Consider the following 16,116-nt stretch of genomic DNA (forward strand, 5'->3'; position numbering starts at 1 on the left):
AAAGGCCCTGTGGCACCACAGAGGGGGTGCCTCTCCAGCCTCCACTGCCTTCCGCATGAGCCCCAAATGTCTTCTGTGTCTGGATGTGTATCTTGGTGCACAGAGCTTCCACTCACTTGCCATTGAAGAACGACGCATTCGTTCTAGGGTAGTGTTTGAGTGGCAGGCACTGTGCTGATCCTGGTGGGACAATGAAGAGCGAGCCTGATGGGCCCTTTGCCTGGGGCCACTCCAGGCCTGGACACGGTAGGACCAGCTGGCCTGGTTGGGGCTTGCTGATGGCCTGCCTGGCTGAGGGACCCGCGTGCCAGGCAGCTGAGGGTCCCCATGTCCCCTCTGCTTTGGAGGTCCTGGATTCTGGTCCTGAGGACCACGGGGCTCCTGAAGGGGCTCATTGGGCCCTGCGGAGTGGCTTTTGCTTTTCTCGGGCTCTCCTCTAGATGGTGCAAGTGGACCAGTCTTGGGCAGTGTTCCTGGTGCCCCCTCCCCCCCCCCAGGGGGGGACCTTTCCAGGATGACGGTGGCCGCAGGACATATCTGGCTACAGCAGTCAGCGTGGTGAGGAGAAGTTGCCTCCTAGAGCCCTGGGACCCACAGGGATGGCCACACCAGGGGCCTCAGGTGGACACAGCAACCTAGCCTGTTCTGGGCTGAGGCACCAGTGTGTACCCCACCGAACCCCACCTGTTAGCTTACCTCTTTAACAGCTTCACCCCATTGCCCCGTTAAAACTGCCAGGCCAGCAGCTGTCTTCACCCCTCTGAGACAGAGTGGACACTGTTCCCAGCTCCCAGGTGGGCAAGTCCCAGCCGGCTCTGAACCTTTCCTTCCAAATGCCAGCTCCAAGAAGAGTAAGAAAGACCCCTCCGGGCATATGGGGACCTCCTCCCCACATGGGGGGCTTTGGGATTCTGCTCTCCTATCTTCCTTCACCACTCACCACACCTCACACCCAGGCAGAGGCTGCTTGAGACCTTCTTTGCTTGACTCTTCTGTTAAGGTCCCTCCGGGTGGGGTGCAGTGACGAGCAGAGGAGCTTTCCTTAGAAACTGGCCAGGATTTGGGAGGGATATGTGAGGGTGAGTCTGTGATCTGAGTGGCAGGTGGAAGCCACTTGGGTGCGGCATTGAGGCTGGACCACCTGGGAGCCTGCCAAAGGCATCCTCTGCCTGGGGGCTTGGCCTTTGAGGCTCTGGCCCCAGCGGTCTGTTCATTCAGTTGGCTCCCAGGTGGTCTGGGGAGCCACGGGGGGTGCACCTGGGAGGGACTGCAGTCCATGAGGTGCCTTTGTCATCCTTCTCTTGGGCCATGGGGGGGTATCCCTTGTCCTTTGTGCATCTCAGACCTCTGGGTAGGGGGCTGGGAAATGAGGGGGTGCCCACCCACCTGCATTGCCAAAGCCCCACTGCACACATTTTGCCCCCTGTGGCCCGCAGGGGCTGAGGTTTATATGTTGGTTTGTTTGTTTACTTACTTATTTTACTTTGGGTAGTGGTCTGAGCCCAGAGCTTGCGGCCTCAGGCAGGGTGCTGCCTCCCCTCCTACCTGCCCTTTGAGTCTCCAGAACCAGTTCCCAGGCCTCCTGAGGGGTGGTTTTGTTTGAGTTCTTGCCCGCACTTTCCCCCAGGCACCTCTGCCAAAATGTTGTCTGGTTCGTGGACCCGGCAGGCTTTGTAAGCGTCCCTGGACAGCTGACTTGCACCAAGAGGAGTTTAATGGAAAGCCCTCTCTTCTTCTCTTTGTTCGGGACTGGCTCCCTCGGCTCCGGCCTCTCTCCATCCCACAAGGTTGCCCTGGAGCCCCAGGGGCATGCTGGTCTGGGTGTTGGGTGTGTTCTCTGTCCACAGCTGTGGGTGCTTCAGGGAATGGTCTGGTTTGATTTGAAGACAGAAAGGGGGGTCTCTTGCGTCTAGAGGTCAGGCAGATCTGGGCCCCGAACACCACAGTGCTGGACTCAGGAAAATAATTTCTTGGGTCTGGGCCTCAGTGTGACGGCTTTGAATGGGTGCAGTTGGGCGGGGATTTCTCTCGGGGGTGGGTGGGTGGTGATCCTTTGGCCCGCAGCCCAGGCTCTGACCCCACCTCCTCCCCTGCATCTTCACCCACATGCCGAACTCTGCCAACGTAACTGGGGAACGCGCCTTGTGAAGCCTTAATAGCACCAAGATCGGGGTGTGGAGAGCGGCAGACCCCCCTTTCCTCCTGCTCCCGTCACCGCATCCCTGAGAAATCACATTCCATGTTCCCCTGGCTGTCTTCTCGTCTGCTTCTGCGTTACCTCTGTGCTTCTGACGGACAGGCAGATGTTGAACATTTTTTAAGTTTAATGCCGATCAACTTTCTGCCCTGCAAGAGAGGATTAGCTCTCAGACAGCATCGTCCCCGACTCCGTTCCGACTCAGTTATACCACCCTTTCTTTCTTTGGAGAAATCATGTTGATTATGTCTGTGAATGCCATACCGAGCTGAGTCCTGGGTTCTGGTAACTATACTTCCTCTCCTGAGTTAGCTGACCCTCTGGACAGAACGGCATTTCCTGTCTGCTTGGTTCCCGGCAGGTGCTCTTGACCCACTACAGCTTGTGCCATGCCCCCTTCTGCAGAAAGAGCTGGTTCCTCTTTGTTCTGTGTCCTCCTGGCCGTGGCCCACCCACGCCACGCTCCGCCCAGTGAGCCAGGGTGGCACGAATGCTCCTCCGTCACCTGGCTGGGGTCCTCCCGCTTTCCCTCTTTCTCTATTTTCTCCCTGGTAGCACGGGGCCCAATGACCGCAGCACCCTCCTGGGCACGGGCTGTTCAGGACCTGTGTCCTCGCCCAGGGGCAGTGGGCTCCTTGGTGGCCATGGAGGGAATCACTCCACCCCCCTGTGGCTTCCAGCATCGCTGCCCATTATATCCCAGTTGTCAAGCCCTGGGTACTGGGTGTGAGGAGTCTCCTTTCTACCTGACCTGCCTTCTTCCCCCGACCAGCCCTCAGCCTTTGGGACCTCCGTGTCAGCTTTGCTTTGGCCAATTTTAGCAAGAATCCTTTTAAGTCAGTTTAGTAAGAGCCCCGCCCGCCCTTGATGTCTGATCCGGTCCCCATCCTGCACCTCCTGGTGGTGTCTGGTCACCCTGGCCTGCATCGGCAAGAATCCCAGGCCCACGCTTCCTTAGTAATTTCTGACCCACTGACCTCCTGCTTCTCGTCTGTGAATCACCACGTTCCAGGCTGTGTCTGCACGGAGCCCGGGTCCACACGGAGGTCTCTGGTACCCACGGCCACAGCCCCACGCTGGCCTTCCTTCAACACAATGTGCCATGGTGCCTGGTTCTTGAAGGGTGGCAGCTATGTCACCCCAAATATGCCTCTTTGGCCTAAGGATTATTTTGAGCTGGTTATTTTGAGAAACGGCAGACACGGGAGATGCTCCGAAGCAGAGTGGAAGTCCCCCTTCTGTGCGGGACGTTCGCATCGATAAAGGTCACCTCCGTGTGTAAGGGTGTGTCCGCTGTGGACGAGGAGGGGGACCCATGACTCCAGGTCCCAGAGACAGGTTCCGATTTGAATCTGGGTGACAACCCCGCGCTTGCTTACGGTGCTCTTCCTGGTCACCCCCGTGACTGGCCTGCCCCCACTTTTCTCCTTCTGTCTTTGCTCAGGCAGCTCCCAAAGACCCGGGAGTTCTTGTGTCGGAACCCCAGGGAAGAGACCGAATGTGGATCTCCTGCTGTACCCCAGGCGCTGTGTCAGAAGCCCACATGCCGGGCAGCCAACACGCGGACGTTTCTTCTCTCGCCGTCCGTCCAAAGGCTGGACTCCAAAGAGCGGGTGCAGGGCTGGTTCCTGGTGAGGTCTCCTGCCTGTCCCTGCGTGGCCCGTCCCCGCGTGGCCCATCCCCGCGTGGCCTGGCGCCTGCATGTGCAGGGGGAGATATGCAGTGTTGCTTTCTCCTCCTACAAGGACACCGGTCCTAGGGGATTGGGCCCCACCTCTTGACCTCCTTCAACCTGAATCTCCTCCTTAAAGGCCCATCTCCAAATGCAGTCACACTGGGGGTCGGGGCTCAACCCAGGAACTTGGGAGACACGTCTTTGCATGTGGCCCTGCCCGGTGTCTCCATTTCCTTTGTCCCTGCACCGTCCCTGTTTTTGGAGCCGTATGTATGTGTTGGCCATGTGTCACCCTCTCTGCCCTGCAAAGCTCCCCTGGACCAGTGGCAAAGGGACCAGGGGCCTGGAGGGGTGGGGGCAGCAGCACCGGCCCTCGGAGTCACTCTGTTCTCTCTGCGCGGCCTGGGAGGAGGGAGGGGCACAGCAGGAGACCGGGAAGGTGGTGGGTGAGGCCCGAGGTACGCAGGTGCCAGCCCCTGGCAAGAAGGGGCAGGGACGACCCAGCCAGTGGGGTCACCGGGTGAGTGCTGGGCGGGAAGCCAGTGTCTGGCGGGAGACTGAGCGGGGCCGGCTTTGGGGGCCACCCCCCACTTACTTCCTTTGTAGTCTGAGGCTCCTTGGTAGTTCCGTTGTGGGCCGCACCCTGAGCACAGCCCTAGGTGGGGTTCGGGGACGGAGGGGAGGCCTCCCGCCCTGTAGCCAATGGCTTGGCCATTCTGGAGACCTGAACTGACTTTGGGGACGAGTGTCAGCCCCTCACTGAACCTTAGTGTCCCCGCCTGCGAAATGAGGAAAAGAAAATCAACCTTGGCAGTCTTGCTTTAGAGACCACTAATAATTTATGTTGGCGGCTCTGCAAGGTGCACGGCAAGCAGTGGTCCTGGGGCAGCAGAGGGCTGGGAGCCCCGGAGGCACCGGGGGCTCTGACTTCCAGCCCTCTCTGATCCCAGGGATTCTCCGGGATTTATGTCAGCCCTCAGCAGCTTCCTCCTCTTGGAAGCCCAGGGGCTGGCCTATCGCGGTCCCCCGTGCCCACGCTACACCCCATGTGGGCAACGGTCTTGGGGAGCCTCCAGGCAGGGCTCCCAGAGGAGGACTCAGGCCTTGCGGCCAGCAGGGCTGGACCTGTCCCAGCTCCACTGGGCAAAGCCGGTGTGCCCACAGGTGGCAGGTCTGTGTAGATGCGACATTACCCTCTGGGACCGGCCCGTGTCTTCGGGGACCCCCACCCAGCTCTGTCAGCACCTCCCACACCAAGAGTGGGACAGGTGGCTTCCCCACCTCCTCCTTCCCAGCCACGGCCCCAGACTACCTGTGGCACCTCGAAAGCTGAGCTTTGGTTATGGCCTTACTTCTGTGGAGGGTGGGTGGGTGGCAGCTGAGCTCAGGGTGTAAGGGGCCCGGACCCCAACGTACGTTTGCTCTAGTTTTATTGCACGTTTACCACATTGCAAACTATTCCACAAAAATGCCGCAAATTTAAGCCTGTTGCTGAGGCCCTTGGAGGAGCCTCTGTGATGTATTTACACCAGCTATCAAAGCACAGTCAGAAGGCGAGCAGCACCCTCGGCCGCCAAGGGAAGTCACAGGTGCTGCTGGGCGGCTCTGAGAAACGGAAGACGTGGTCGTTGACGTCACTCTGAAGCCGGGAGTCTGTCAACCAGCCTGTGACGCCATGGGGAGCCTCCTGTGCCCAAGCCGGGGCTGCCAGCCATCTGGCTGCAGGGCCGCCGGAAGGGAGGAGAGATGTGAGTTTGTCTCAAGTTAGGTCCAGAGTGTGGGTGCACTTGGCGGGGCAGTCCAGCCCCAGGGGCACAGCCCCCATGTATGCATTTGGTAGATGGTGTGGGGTCTGCATCGGTGTCACTATTTATATACATAGACACCATGTATAAATACAAAATAGTAAATAAAGGCTTCCTTTCCATACAAAAAGGGTGGGTTGCCCCTGCCGCCAGGCTGCCTCGTCCATGAGCACAGAGCGCCCCTCCCCAACCTTCTGCGGTCTCGAAAGCGAATACAGTGAGTCCCGTCGGGCCCACTGCCAAAGGAGCTCACATTCCCGCGGTTCCTGACTCCAGGAGTGGCCCGTCCATTCCTGAAGTCACTGAATTCACAGCGTGGACGCGCCCGTCCCTCCTCCACGGCAGGCCGGCGGCTCTCGGTCACTACCTGCCGGGGGGCACTCTGTGCTCCGGGTCCAGGTCATCCTCCACCACGCTGTGGGGCCCACCCTTCTCCACGCAGTCCCTGATGGCCTGCAGCACGATGCGCAGCCGCCGGTCCAGGGCCTCTAGGTGTGGCCGGTACAGGATGGGGGCCACCCGGTCCTTGCGCAGGGACTCGGCCATCATCAGGCTCAGCCGGTACTCCTCCTTGGCCAGGAGCTGCAGCCGAAGGTAGGTGGACTTCCTGACCCTACAGGGAGAAAGACGTCAGGCCCCAGCCTCCGGGAACTGGGGACAGGGGAAGGCCAGCTCTAAGTGGGGGGTGGCTGCAGGCTGGTCCCTGGCCTGCTCCGGCCCCTGCCTCTCAGAGGCACCACGGTGAGGGTCCTGCCTGGCAGAGCAGGGGGCCGTGGGAGGCTTGGCGGTGCCCGCAGGGACCCGAGACTCCAGGCAGACGCAGGGCGGGGAGGGGTGGCCCACGCGTCTGGGAGACCGAGCCCGGCTCAGCCCCACACACCTGCCCCGGCAGGGTGCAGCTGGTTCTGCCCCATGGCCCGCTGCCCCAACCCTAAAGGGAAAAAGTTGGGTGGGGAGCCCCACAGAGGGTGGCAGCGAGTGGCACGGAGTGCTGGCGGGTCAGGACGGCTGTCTGAGCCTCAGCAAGTTCATCTGTGAGACGGGCCGTTACAACCGGCATGAGCTATGTGCCGGGAAGGGCTGCAGATGCTGGAGCTCGAGCTGCTCAGGCTCGGGGTGCTGTGCCGTGGGAGTGGGGCTTGGGGGCCTCTGCCCGATCTGTGGCTGGGCTGGGGGCTCCCGGGCGGGGGGGGGGGGCGCAGAGGGAGGGGCCATACCTGCAGCACTGCTGTAAAGGCACCAGAATGGACAGCTCATCATGGGAATATTTCCCAAACCTGCCAAAGAAACGCAGAATTGTTGGGGGTGCAACATGCAGCAGGACACCTGTGTGCAGAGCCTGCAACATGCACCCCACGGGGGACCCGAGAACGAGCAGCACCTCGTGTGTGCCCTGCTGGAGTGCCACAGCTATGGACGACTGGGCAGTGTGTCCCCAAGACCCTGTACAGCGTGGCCTGGTCCCTGCTGTCTCCAGACGCAGGGCCTGGGACAAGGGAGGTCCCTGAAAGCAGCCTGGTGTTCTGGCCGCTGCACTGGACAGACGCTCACAGATGCGGGGTCTGAGGCAGGCTGAGTGGAGAAGGCACCAGGGTGAGTCAGCCCAGGGTCCAGCCCCGCTGCTGTCTTCGACAGCACGGCCCGCACACACCGACTGTCGGGTGCCCGATGCTGACTTGTCTGAGGCGTTAACCTCTTAGGAATGGCAGGTCCCTGCATGCACACCCATCAGGCAGACGTCTCTCCTAGGTGGCCCAGGACTGCCCAGGGGCCAGCCAGCGGGGGCCACAGGCCCTCTTTGTGGGGCAGGGAGGGCCATTTGTCCTAGCTAGGCCGTCCCACATGACCACGTGAGGGGTAAAGTGCGCCTCACGGCTCTGCCCTTCTGCGCAAGCAGACTCTGCGCCTCAGTTTCCCCAGGGCAATACGAGGACATAGCAGGACCCAGCACACAGGGTGACCCTGAGGACCAGGAAGAGTAACACTACAGGCGCTTCCTGCCGACAGGAGCTGGAGGCTAGGGGCCAGCGCCCCGCATCACACACACAGCGTCCTTGGGGGACGGCCACCATCCCCCACTCGGAGCCCTGCCCTCCCGGGTCTGGAAGAGCAAGAACATGGCTCACCCTCTTCCATTGTCTAAGTGGATGATAAATGTCTCGTTCCCAAACTTCTCAAAAGTCTCATAGTGGTGGCGGTCCATGTTCCCTGTGGAGAGAAGCAAGCTGAAAATTCAGGGCTGTCCCCCGCTCCCCACGTCTGACCCTGGAGCCAAAGCGACAGAGCAAAGCAGGTGCTTGGCCACAGCTGGGTCAAACGCAGGGTGGGAGCTCCCGGTGCAGGCTGGGAGCTCCCGGTGCAGGCTGGGGCTGCCGACATACCCATGAGGAAGTCAAAAATGGTCATGTCCATGATGTCCAGGACACGATGGCTGCTGTCATAGGGGGGTGTCTGCTTCACCTCCTCACAGTAGTCGGGGTCCACTTCCCACCTGCAGGGGAGCCAGTGTGAGAAGGCCAGTTTCCCCCTCCGTGTGGACAGGGAGGCCCAAACCAGCTCAGCACAGCAGGATTACTGCAGCGAAGACTGGGGGTGGAGAGAGGTGTCACCACAGAACAGTGCTGCCAGCTAAGGCTGCATTAACAGGAGTAAGGGGCTGGGAGGTGATCGAGCCATGTCTGGAGGCTGCCGTTAGCCCCAGGTGCCAGGTTTCTGGAGGGCCCCTGTTAGGGCCTGGACACCACACTCCCAGGCTCAGAGGGGCCATCTCTTTTGCATGAGGGACAAGAAGGCGTGAAAGCGGAGTTCCAACCCCGAGAGGCTGTTTCCAGACTGCAGTGGGCCGGTCAGCACCCCTGGGGGGACGCATCTGGTTCGCAGAGTCCGGCAGCCCTTCCCGCCATCTACTCAGGAAGGGGTGGTCTCGCCCACACTGGGGGCAGGCGAAGCTGGGTGTGCCTCCCTTCCTTCATACTCCTTATACCCTGTGGCCGTCCACAGGCCCGAGGCCCCTCTGAGCAAAGTGGGCAGGAGCCTCTCAGACCCCGTGATGTCAGAATAAGGAGGATGTGGGCCACGCGTGGGGGGTGCCCGCCCGACACTCACTCTGCCTTCTTGCGCTTGTGGTACGAGCGCCGCCAGGGGTTCCGCCACGTCTTCCTCTTGGCGAGGGACAGGTCTGGCAGGAAGGCCGCCAGTGAGCCCTCTATCTGGTCCGGCTTCCCACACAGGGCATGTTCCGTGGAGCAGTAGTAGGAACACTCGCCATAGAAGCAGATGTTGTTGGCTGGTGGCAGACGGGCACACTGGTGAGCGGGGAACAACACCCTCCACGCCAGCCCTCCCCACACATCTGTCCTGGGCCCGGCCCCCGTCCACACCATCCGTCCGATGGGCCCCCGTCCACCCCATCTGTCCGACGGGCTGGGCTCACCCACTTTTTCACACCAGATCTCACAAATTGCTGCAACCTGTGGTACAGAATGCCGAGGCCCAGAGAGGGGGGCTGACCTGCCCGAGGCCACACAGTGGGAGCTGGGGTTGGGATCTCCCACTAGCATCTACTGAAGTTCTAGAGCCAATGCTCAGTGGCTTAAAAAAGGCATTCTCACCATGAAGAAAGTGTCGCACTCCACAGCGGGAGAGGATGCTTGCAAACCATATCTCTGACAAGGATCTAGCATGTAGCCCATATGAAGAACTCGTACAACCCAATAATAAAAAGATAAATAGCCCAACTCATAAATGAGCCAAGGAGCTCAACAGATATTTCCCCAAAGAAAATACAGAAATGGCCAAAAAGGACATGAGAAAGATGCTCCACACCTTGGGCATTAGGGGAGTGCAAGCCGAAACCACAGGGAGACACTGTTTCTTGCCCACCAGGCTGGTTTCGGTCAAGAGAACAGACACTAAGGGGTACTGCTGAGGGTGTGGAGACACGGGAGCCGATTCAGCACTGGTGGGACGTAAGCCGGTGCTGCCGCTGTGGAAGCCAGTTTGGTGGCTCCTCCAAAAGTTTGGCGCAGAAGGACCACACGATGCAGCAATTCTACACTCAAGAGAAGCGAGCACCCGTCCACTCGGCACTGGACACAGAGGGTCCCAGCAGCTCTGTTCACACTGGCCGAAGAGTGCACACAAACCTTGTGTCCCCCCAGGGGTGTCCCTCCCTAAAATGGCGCCCTGTTCACCCACAGGAGGAATGCCTACACCGTGGACGAACCATAAAAACATGATGCTCAGTGAGAGAAGCCACATGCTGTTGCACTGTGTGTGTGTGTGCAATGGCTCAGGGGTGCTGGGGCGGCTGCTGATGGGTGAGGAGAACATTCTGGAATTGGTGGTGATGCGGCATGTCATGAATGTACTAGAAACCACAGAAGTCCACACTTCAAAATGATGAGTTCCATAAAAAATAAAGCAGGGTAAATTGAACTCAATTTAACCACGATGTACAGGCACATTACTTAAAGAAAAAGAATAAAATGCCTTGGTCGTTCTGTTACCAAAAAAAGACGGTGAGTTTTATGGTATGTGACCCAAATCTACACGAGTCATTTAATAAAGCATGCGTCTCCTGCGGCTCAGTTTGCTGATTTGCTCCTGGAGGCCCCAGCCAGTTTTCCCTTGCTGGTCCGGGATGCGATGGCACTTGTGTATTTACCGACGGAATTCATGTTCTCATGTTCAGTTACTTTGTGTGTCTGCATACGTAGGGTTATGGCAGTCAGAACGGCAGGCACCAGGCACAGGCCCCTTGCCAACTGTGCAAATGGCCAGTTTCCCAGACGAGAGGTCTCCTGACCACTCAGAGTCTCCATGTCTGGTGAGCACCATCTGGAGGACACGGGAAGGCGGCCCAGGGGCTCCCACCGTGCTGCCCGAGCACAGCGAGTCCCCGCCTGGACCACCTGCCTCTCTCCCTCCCTGGACCTCGTGATCCCAGAGCCAGCCCTGGAGGACAGTCCGGGAAAAGATCGTCTGTGATCTCGCCTGTGTGTTGACCCAGTCTATCAGCATCCCACTGATGCACAACATAGCCTCAACCGAGGTGGCCGCTCGAAAATCTGTATCTGCTCCTGTTGGCTGGAGCCCTGGGCTTTGCAGTCTCAGAGCCGAAGCTGGCTTGCGATGGATTCATGCACAGAGAGAAGGGTATGTTGTGAGCGCACAGCGTTTTCCTCATGGGAGATCCAAATCTGGTTTCTAAAAGAATAGCCAGGGTGGGGCCCAGAAAGCTTCCCAGGGTGCAGCCTTGGTACGGGGCTTCACCTCCTCGTGCCTCAGTGTCCCCACTTGAATGAGGGCTCATGGGCTGGGTGTTAAACAAGGTGACCAGGTCAAGTCAGATGCCTGGCAGCGAGTCAGGGGCCAGTGCAGGGGAGTGGCCATTAGCTCAACCCTGCGCTTGGGCAGGAGTGGGCGAGGGGGAAGAAGGAGCGCCAGCCCTTTTCCATCTCGGTGAGGACAATCGAGGCGGTCGGCGGGGGAAAACCTGCCTTCCCTGTCACCCTGGGGCCACCTCCTCCAACACCTGAGACCTTGGGGGGAGACGGGCTGAGGAAGGACCCAGTCTCTGTGGAGTCGGCAAGCATGTGACTCTGCACAAGGACCCTCCACCTGTGAGGAGCCTTTCAGGTACCTGCCTGGGGCTCAGCACAGCTGGGTTCTGGCCCAGCCTGCCTCCGCGCGGCTGAGCGGCGGGGGGCACTTAGCCGCTCTCCTGAGAGCGAGCGCCACATCCTGACGCCATTCTCCGTATTGCCTGGGGCCTGCCTCTACCACACAGAAAGACCGCAGCTTGCCTGAGCTCGGCCCGCCTCCCAGCTCACCAGGCCTCCCACCAGCTGCTGGCCCCGGGCTGGGCTGGGCAGGAGGGCCGTCTCCACCTCGTACACACCCCTCCGGCTCCTGGCTGGCGCCAAGCTCCTCCCCGGCTGCTGGGACTTTCCCCTCTTACGACTGACCCCAGACAGAACCACTCAGGCCTCTGGAGGTGGGAGGGATGTCCACCGTGCGCCTGGCTCTCGAGCAGAGTTCGGCCTCTGCAGCAACGTTGCAAGTGGATGGTGCTAGAAGTGCAGGCAACGCAAAAAGCCTGCAAATGAGTCTGAACAGACTTTGTTTTCTAGAATGGGGTCAAGGGGGCTCCTGCCACCCGGTCGCTTTAGAAAAAAACCACACATCTCTGCGGGCTTTCGGGAAGAGATCCGGCTGACAGAGTGGGGCTGCATGTCGGAGTTGCAGGCACAGCTGGGAATGCCGTCCGGAGCCGGGAACGGGGGTCCAGCCGTCTGAGCGGTGAGACACAAGATCCCGGCAATCGTGGCACCAAACGCAGGCATCACCGAGATCTCCACAGGGCGCCCGGGAACACGCCAGAGTGGCTGACAACTCCAGTGCACGGAAGGCACGCTATACCACCAAAGTGGGACAGACACGTGTCTTAACCTGCTTAGACTAGTAACCGACTCTGTCTTTTGTTTATAAAAAGGAATCCACAAGCCTTCACCCACCACCTGTGGGACATCAGTCATGGGGTTCTGGACGCTGGTGGCTGCATGGCCCCTTCTCTGAGAGCCCCCAGCAAGGCTGCCATGTGCCCTGGTGAGCACCTGCAGACCCAGGAGCGGGCTCCGAGGGGAGGCCCCTCTGCACCAAGAAAGCAAAACAGAGAAACTTCTTGATCCGTTTGTCTTCCTTGACACTTCAAACCCCAGCTCCTTCCCCTCATTTTGGGCAAGTTACCAAGTCCCCTCTGTCTGGGGCCCATCAACAGACGACTGGATGAGCAAACTGCAGTGCGTCCACCCGGAGCAACGGGACTCTGATATAAACAGCAACACGACCGCACGGGTGAATCTCAGGATGGTGCTGTCGAGCGCCAGAAGACAGACAGACAGACAAAAGCACACACCGTGTGCCACCCCCACTTGTACAAAACTATAGAAAAAGCAAAGTAACCCTCAGAGACAGAGAACAGATTGCGTCATCGTGGGGGAGACGGGGCAGGATGGGACCGGGGAGGACGGACCAGTCCACGGTTTCTCCGCTTATCAACACTCGGGGGACGTTGCGCTTGGATACTACTTAAGGCATGTCAATCACAGCTCAGTAGAATCACTGAAAAATGGGGATGAGGAAACCATCTGCCCCCACAGTCCTGCCTCAGAATCAAACGAGGACCCCCATCACAGGTACACAGCGGTTCCTGGCATACAGCCGGTGCTCAGTAACGCTCGTGTCCCTTTGCTGTGGTAGCATTGCCCAGAACCTTCCCGCCGTGCGACGGGCGCCCCCTGTGGGAGACCTCCCTGCAGGCCCCCCTGGCAGGAGCAGGCCCGCCGAGGGTCTGGGGGCTGCCCACACGGGAACGGGCTCGTTTCTGCCTGAGGGGACGTTATCCAGCCTCAGTGGCCACACGCACGATGCGCTCTCAGCAGCAACAGTCGTCTGGCCCCTCTCTGCCGACCCTACGCCAGTGTCTCCGTGGGTTCTGTGAGCCTCAGAACTAGTCCAGGACAGAAATGGAGAGCGTCCACCTGCCGTGGAAGGACACTGGCAACTGATAAACCGGGTGGTGGGTGTGGGGGCACGGGCACATTTTATCTTCATTTTTGAACACTGAACAACCTCACCAGAAATGCTGCAATAAAAACTGCAGAACCAACTGACGAGGAGCGGCCACACAGCCCGCGTGTCCTGCGGGCGTGGCCCAGCCTGGCCTCCGAGGGGTGGCAGGGGAGGCTGGAGGCACCCAGGCAGAGGACAAGAGGTCCCGGAGGCCCTGACGGGCAGAGGTGGAGGAGGAGCTCGACGTCTCAGGGGGATTCCAGCAGAGAGCTCAAGAACCCAGAGTCGAGGAGGCAGGTTTCCAGCCTTGGAGAAGAAGGACCTTTCCAGAAGTTCAGGCTGTGTAAACAGGAGCCAAAGAGCTCCCTATCCCTGGGGGTGTGCAACCTGCAGCTGCGGACAGGCTTAGACGAGGCTGACCGAGAGGCCCTCAAGGACCCCTCCCCTTTGGTTTCTGGTCATGGGCTGGACACGCTGCGGGCACATGGAGTCGGGGCACCTCCCTCCTGCCTCTTGGGGGATTTCTGTCGTACTTTCCTTTGATTAACGGGCTCTGAGAGGAGGAGGCTATCGGATGTGTTGAGCCTCGGATGACAGAAATGAAGCCTCACTAAGTCATGGGGCTTGACTCTGACAAATCTGTGAATGCTTTTAAGAAAACATGCACCCTGAACAACCACCAGAAGCCAGGTCCAGGGCCTCTCCAGATGCAGCCAATCAAGGGCCTTGTGTGGGTCCCATGTTCATGAACTAACAGAGATGGGCACACGGTGTGGCCACGGCATTCCTGCGGACAGGCCCTCACCACCGGGAGGGTCTCTATCCCAGGGTGGGTCCATGCTCATCCCTGCACGCCACTGCTCAGGCATCGCTGGGACACCCCCAAGAACCGCATATAAGGGCAAAATTCCTGTGAGGGAGAAGGTGTTCCCCACACTCAGGCAGAGCAAGCCTGGTGGCAGCTCAGCATAGGGCCTGGCTCAAGGGAGGTACTCACAGGGACGGAGAGACGGACAGACAGGCTGTCATGGAGCCTTGAACACCAGAGTTCAAAGCACCTGGGGCAGGTGGTTCGGTCAGTATGACTTACAGTTTGTGTCTGCACTTGAGATTAAGGATATGAAGTCCTAAAGGTTTTCATAAACATCAGCACCTCTCTCTCGACAGCACAGGGCACATGCAAGGCCCCCATGCTGACCACTGAGGACCAGGCGGGGCCGCCGCTCCACTCCCGCTCCAGCTGCAGAGCTGAGGAAGGGGAGGCGGCCCGGTCCCTGTCACTACGTGAGGGTCTTGCTGGGGTGTTTCTTAATCCGGGAAAGTTCAGAGAACAGAGATTTCTCCAGCCGGACCTCCTGGAGGAGACTCTCCAGAGAGGCTGGGAGTTTCCAAAAATGAACTCATTTTGCCTTTTGAAACAAATAAATGGTAGATTAAAAAAAAACCTGTATGCCCAGACCAGGGGATTGAGTCAATGATGATAACATGGCCATTTCTGGCACCCTTTTAAAATTATGATGCAGATGCACCCGACGTGGAATGGGCACCCCTCCTGTGGTCAAGAAGTGGGCTGGATTATACAAGAATTCTTTCCAGTTTCTTTCTTCTATTTTGGAAAGGTAAGCAGGCTCATGGTGACTGTGTGTGGGAAGCCTGGAGAGGGGCCTCCCAGGTGCAGGTTACCTGGGGAGATGAAGAAGGTTCTCCACAGCTTCTTGTCCCTTGTCACATCCCGGATCTCCTTTGTCATGTTGACCATCCTGCCGGCCACGGGGGGGACCCGGCGGAAGTCCAGGATCCTGGCGGGAAAGTGACAGGGAAAGGGTCTAACCTCCATACCCTGGCCCGCTCCAGGCTGAAATGGAATGAATACCTCTCTCTCTGCATTCCGAGTCGGGGTCCCCCACCCCCTGGATTCTGGGAACTGATCCCAGAGCCAGGCCCATGACTAGCCCTGGAGGGCACAAAGCTCTGGGTGAGCAGGGGAGCTGCTGAGAGGCTCACCCACACGGTCACCCATCACCACCTGCCCAGCTCCCCAGCAGCAAGGGACCGTGTGGAGACCACAAAGGAATTCACATTCTGCCTGGCAGAGCTGTCCCAGAAGATGGGTGATGGGGGAGCAGGTGTGGAGACGTGTGTCCCTCGGTCTTACCATGGCCCCAGAGTTTACATCCTGAAACACTCTGCATTAAAATTCCCAGCCCTCCTACTCCTTCCCTATCTTCTTTTCCGTTATTCCCAATGGGTCACGTCCACCCTGGTCACTAGCCGCTCCGGAGGATCTCCTGTCTGGCACCATCCTAGGTGTGGGCCCACAGCAGGGAATGTCTGTCTGGGTTATAACATCACCAGGGCGAACACCACCTCTGTGCTGCAGAGGAATGGTCACCAGCATGGGCTGTGGGCTCACCATGCCTCAGTTTCCCCTCCTCTGTACAATGGGGCTAACGACAGGACCCCCTCGGCTGGGTGTGGGGGGAGGGCCCACCCACATATGGCGCTCAGACCTAGGGTGCAGACAGGAGGACTCACCTGTCCAGGTGGAAGGCAGCGATCTCTGCGTTGTGCCTCTCATAGTCAGAGAAATAAAAGAAGTCAGGGGGTGTCTCCTGCTCCCTCGTTTGCCTACAGAACAGGGGATGAAACAAAGGGTTTATCACTGTCAAAACCCTCCGGTGAAAGGGTGCTGGTGGGTTGTACTGGCCGGCAAAAACAGGCTGTCAAACTCCTAAGACTATTGTGAGCCGGTTGTTAAAGTCATCCTTGAAAATCAGCTTATACAAACATACAACTACGTAAGTTACATTTAAAAAGCAATAAACATTTAAACCTCATCACTTCCCGCTTATTTTATGACATCC

General features: G+C 58.9%; 1 protein-coding gene across 1 annotated transcript in view; it reads right to left on the minus strand.

The window, feature by feature from the left end:
• Nucleotides 1-5,285: 5,285 nt before the first annotated feature.
• The window catches only part of FAM20C (FAM20C golgi associated secretory pathway kinase), a 45,232-nt gene continuing 34,401 nt past the window's right edge, over nucleotides 5,286-16,116 (minus strand). Inside the window, exons 4-10 of the mRNA XM_027613127.2 lie at nucleotides 15,788-15,880; nucleotides 14,936-15,051; nucleotides 8,783-8,963; nucleotides 8,059-8,168; nucleotides 7,804-7,885; nucleotides 6,895-6,954; nucleotides 5,286-6,290 (exon numbers count right to left, since the gene is read on the minus strand). Coding sequence (XP_027468928.1) covers nucleotides 6,041-6,290; nucleotides 6,895-6,954; nucleotides 7,804-7,885; nucleotides 8,059-8,168; nucleotides 8,783-8,963; nucleotides 14,936-15,051; nucleotides 15,788-15,880 — 892 coding nt within the window. The 3' untranslated portion in view covers nucleotides 5,286-6,040. The remainder of the gene's footprint in view (nucleotides 6,291-6,894; nucleotides 6,955-7,803; nucleotides 7,886-8,058; nucleotides 8,169-8,782; nucleotides 8,964-14,935; nucleotides 15,052-15,787; nucleotides 15,881-16,116) is intronic.

This window comes from Zalophus californianus, chromosome 10 (genome assembly GCF_009762305.2).
Source record: "Zalophus californianus isolate mZalCal1 chromosome 10, mZalCal1.pri.v2, whole genome shotgun sequence".
Classification (NCBI taxonomy): domain Eukaryota; kingdom Metazoa; phylum Chordata; class Mammalia; order Carnivora; family Otariidae; genus Zalophus; species Zalophus californianus.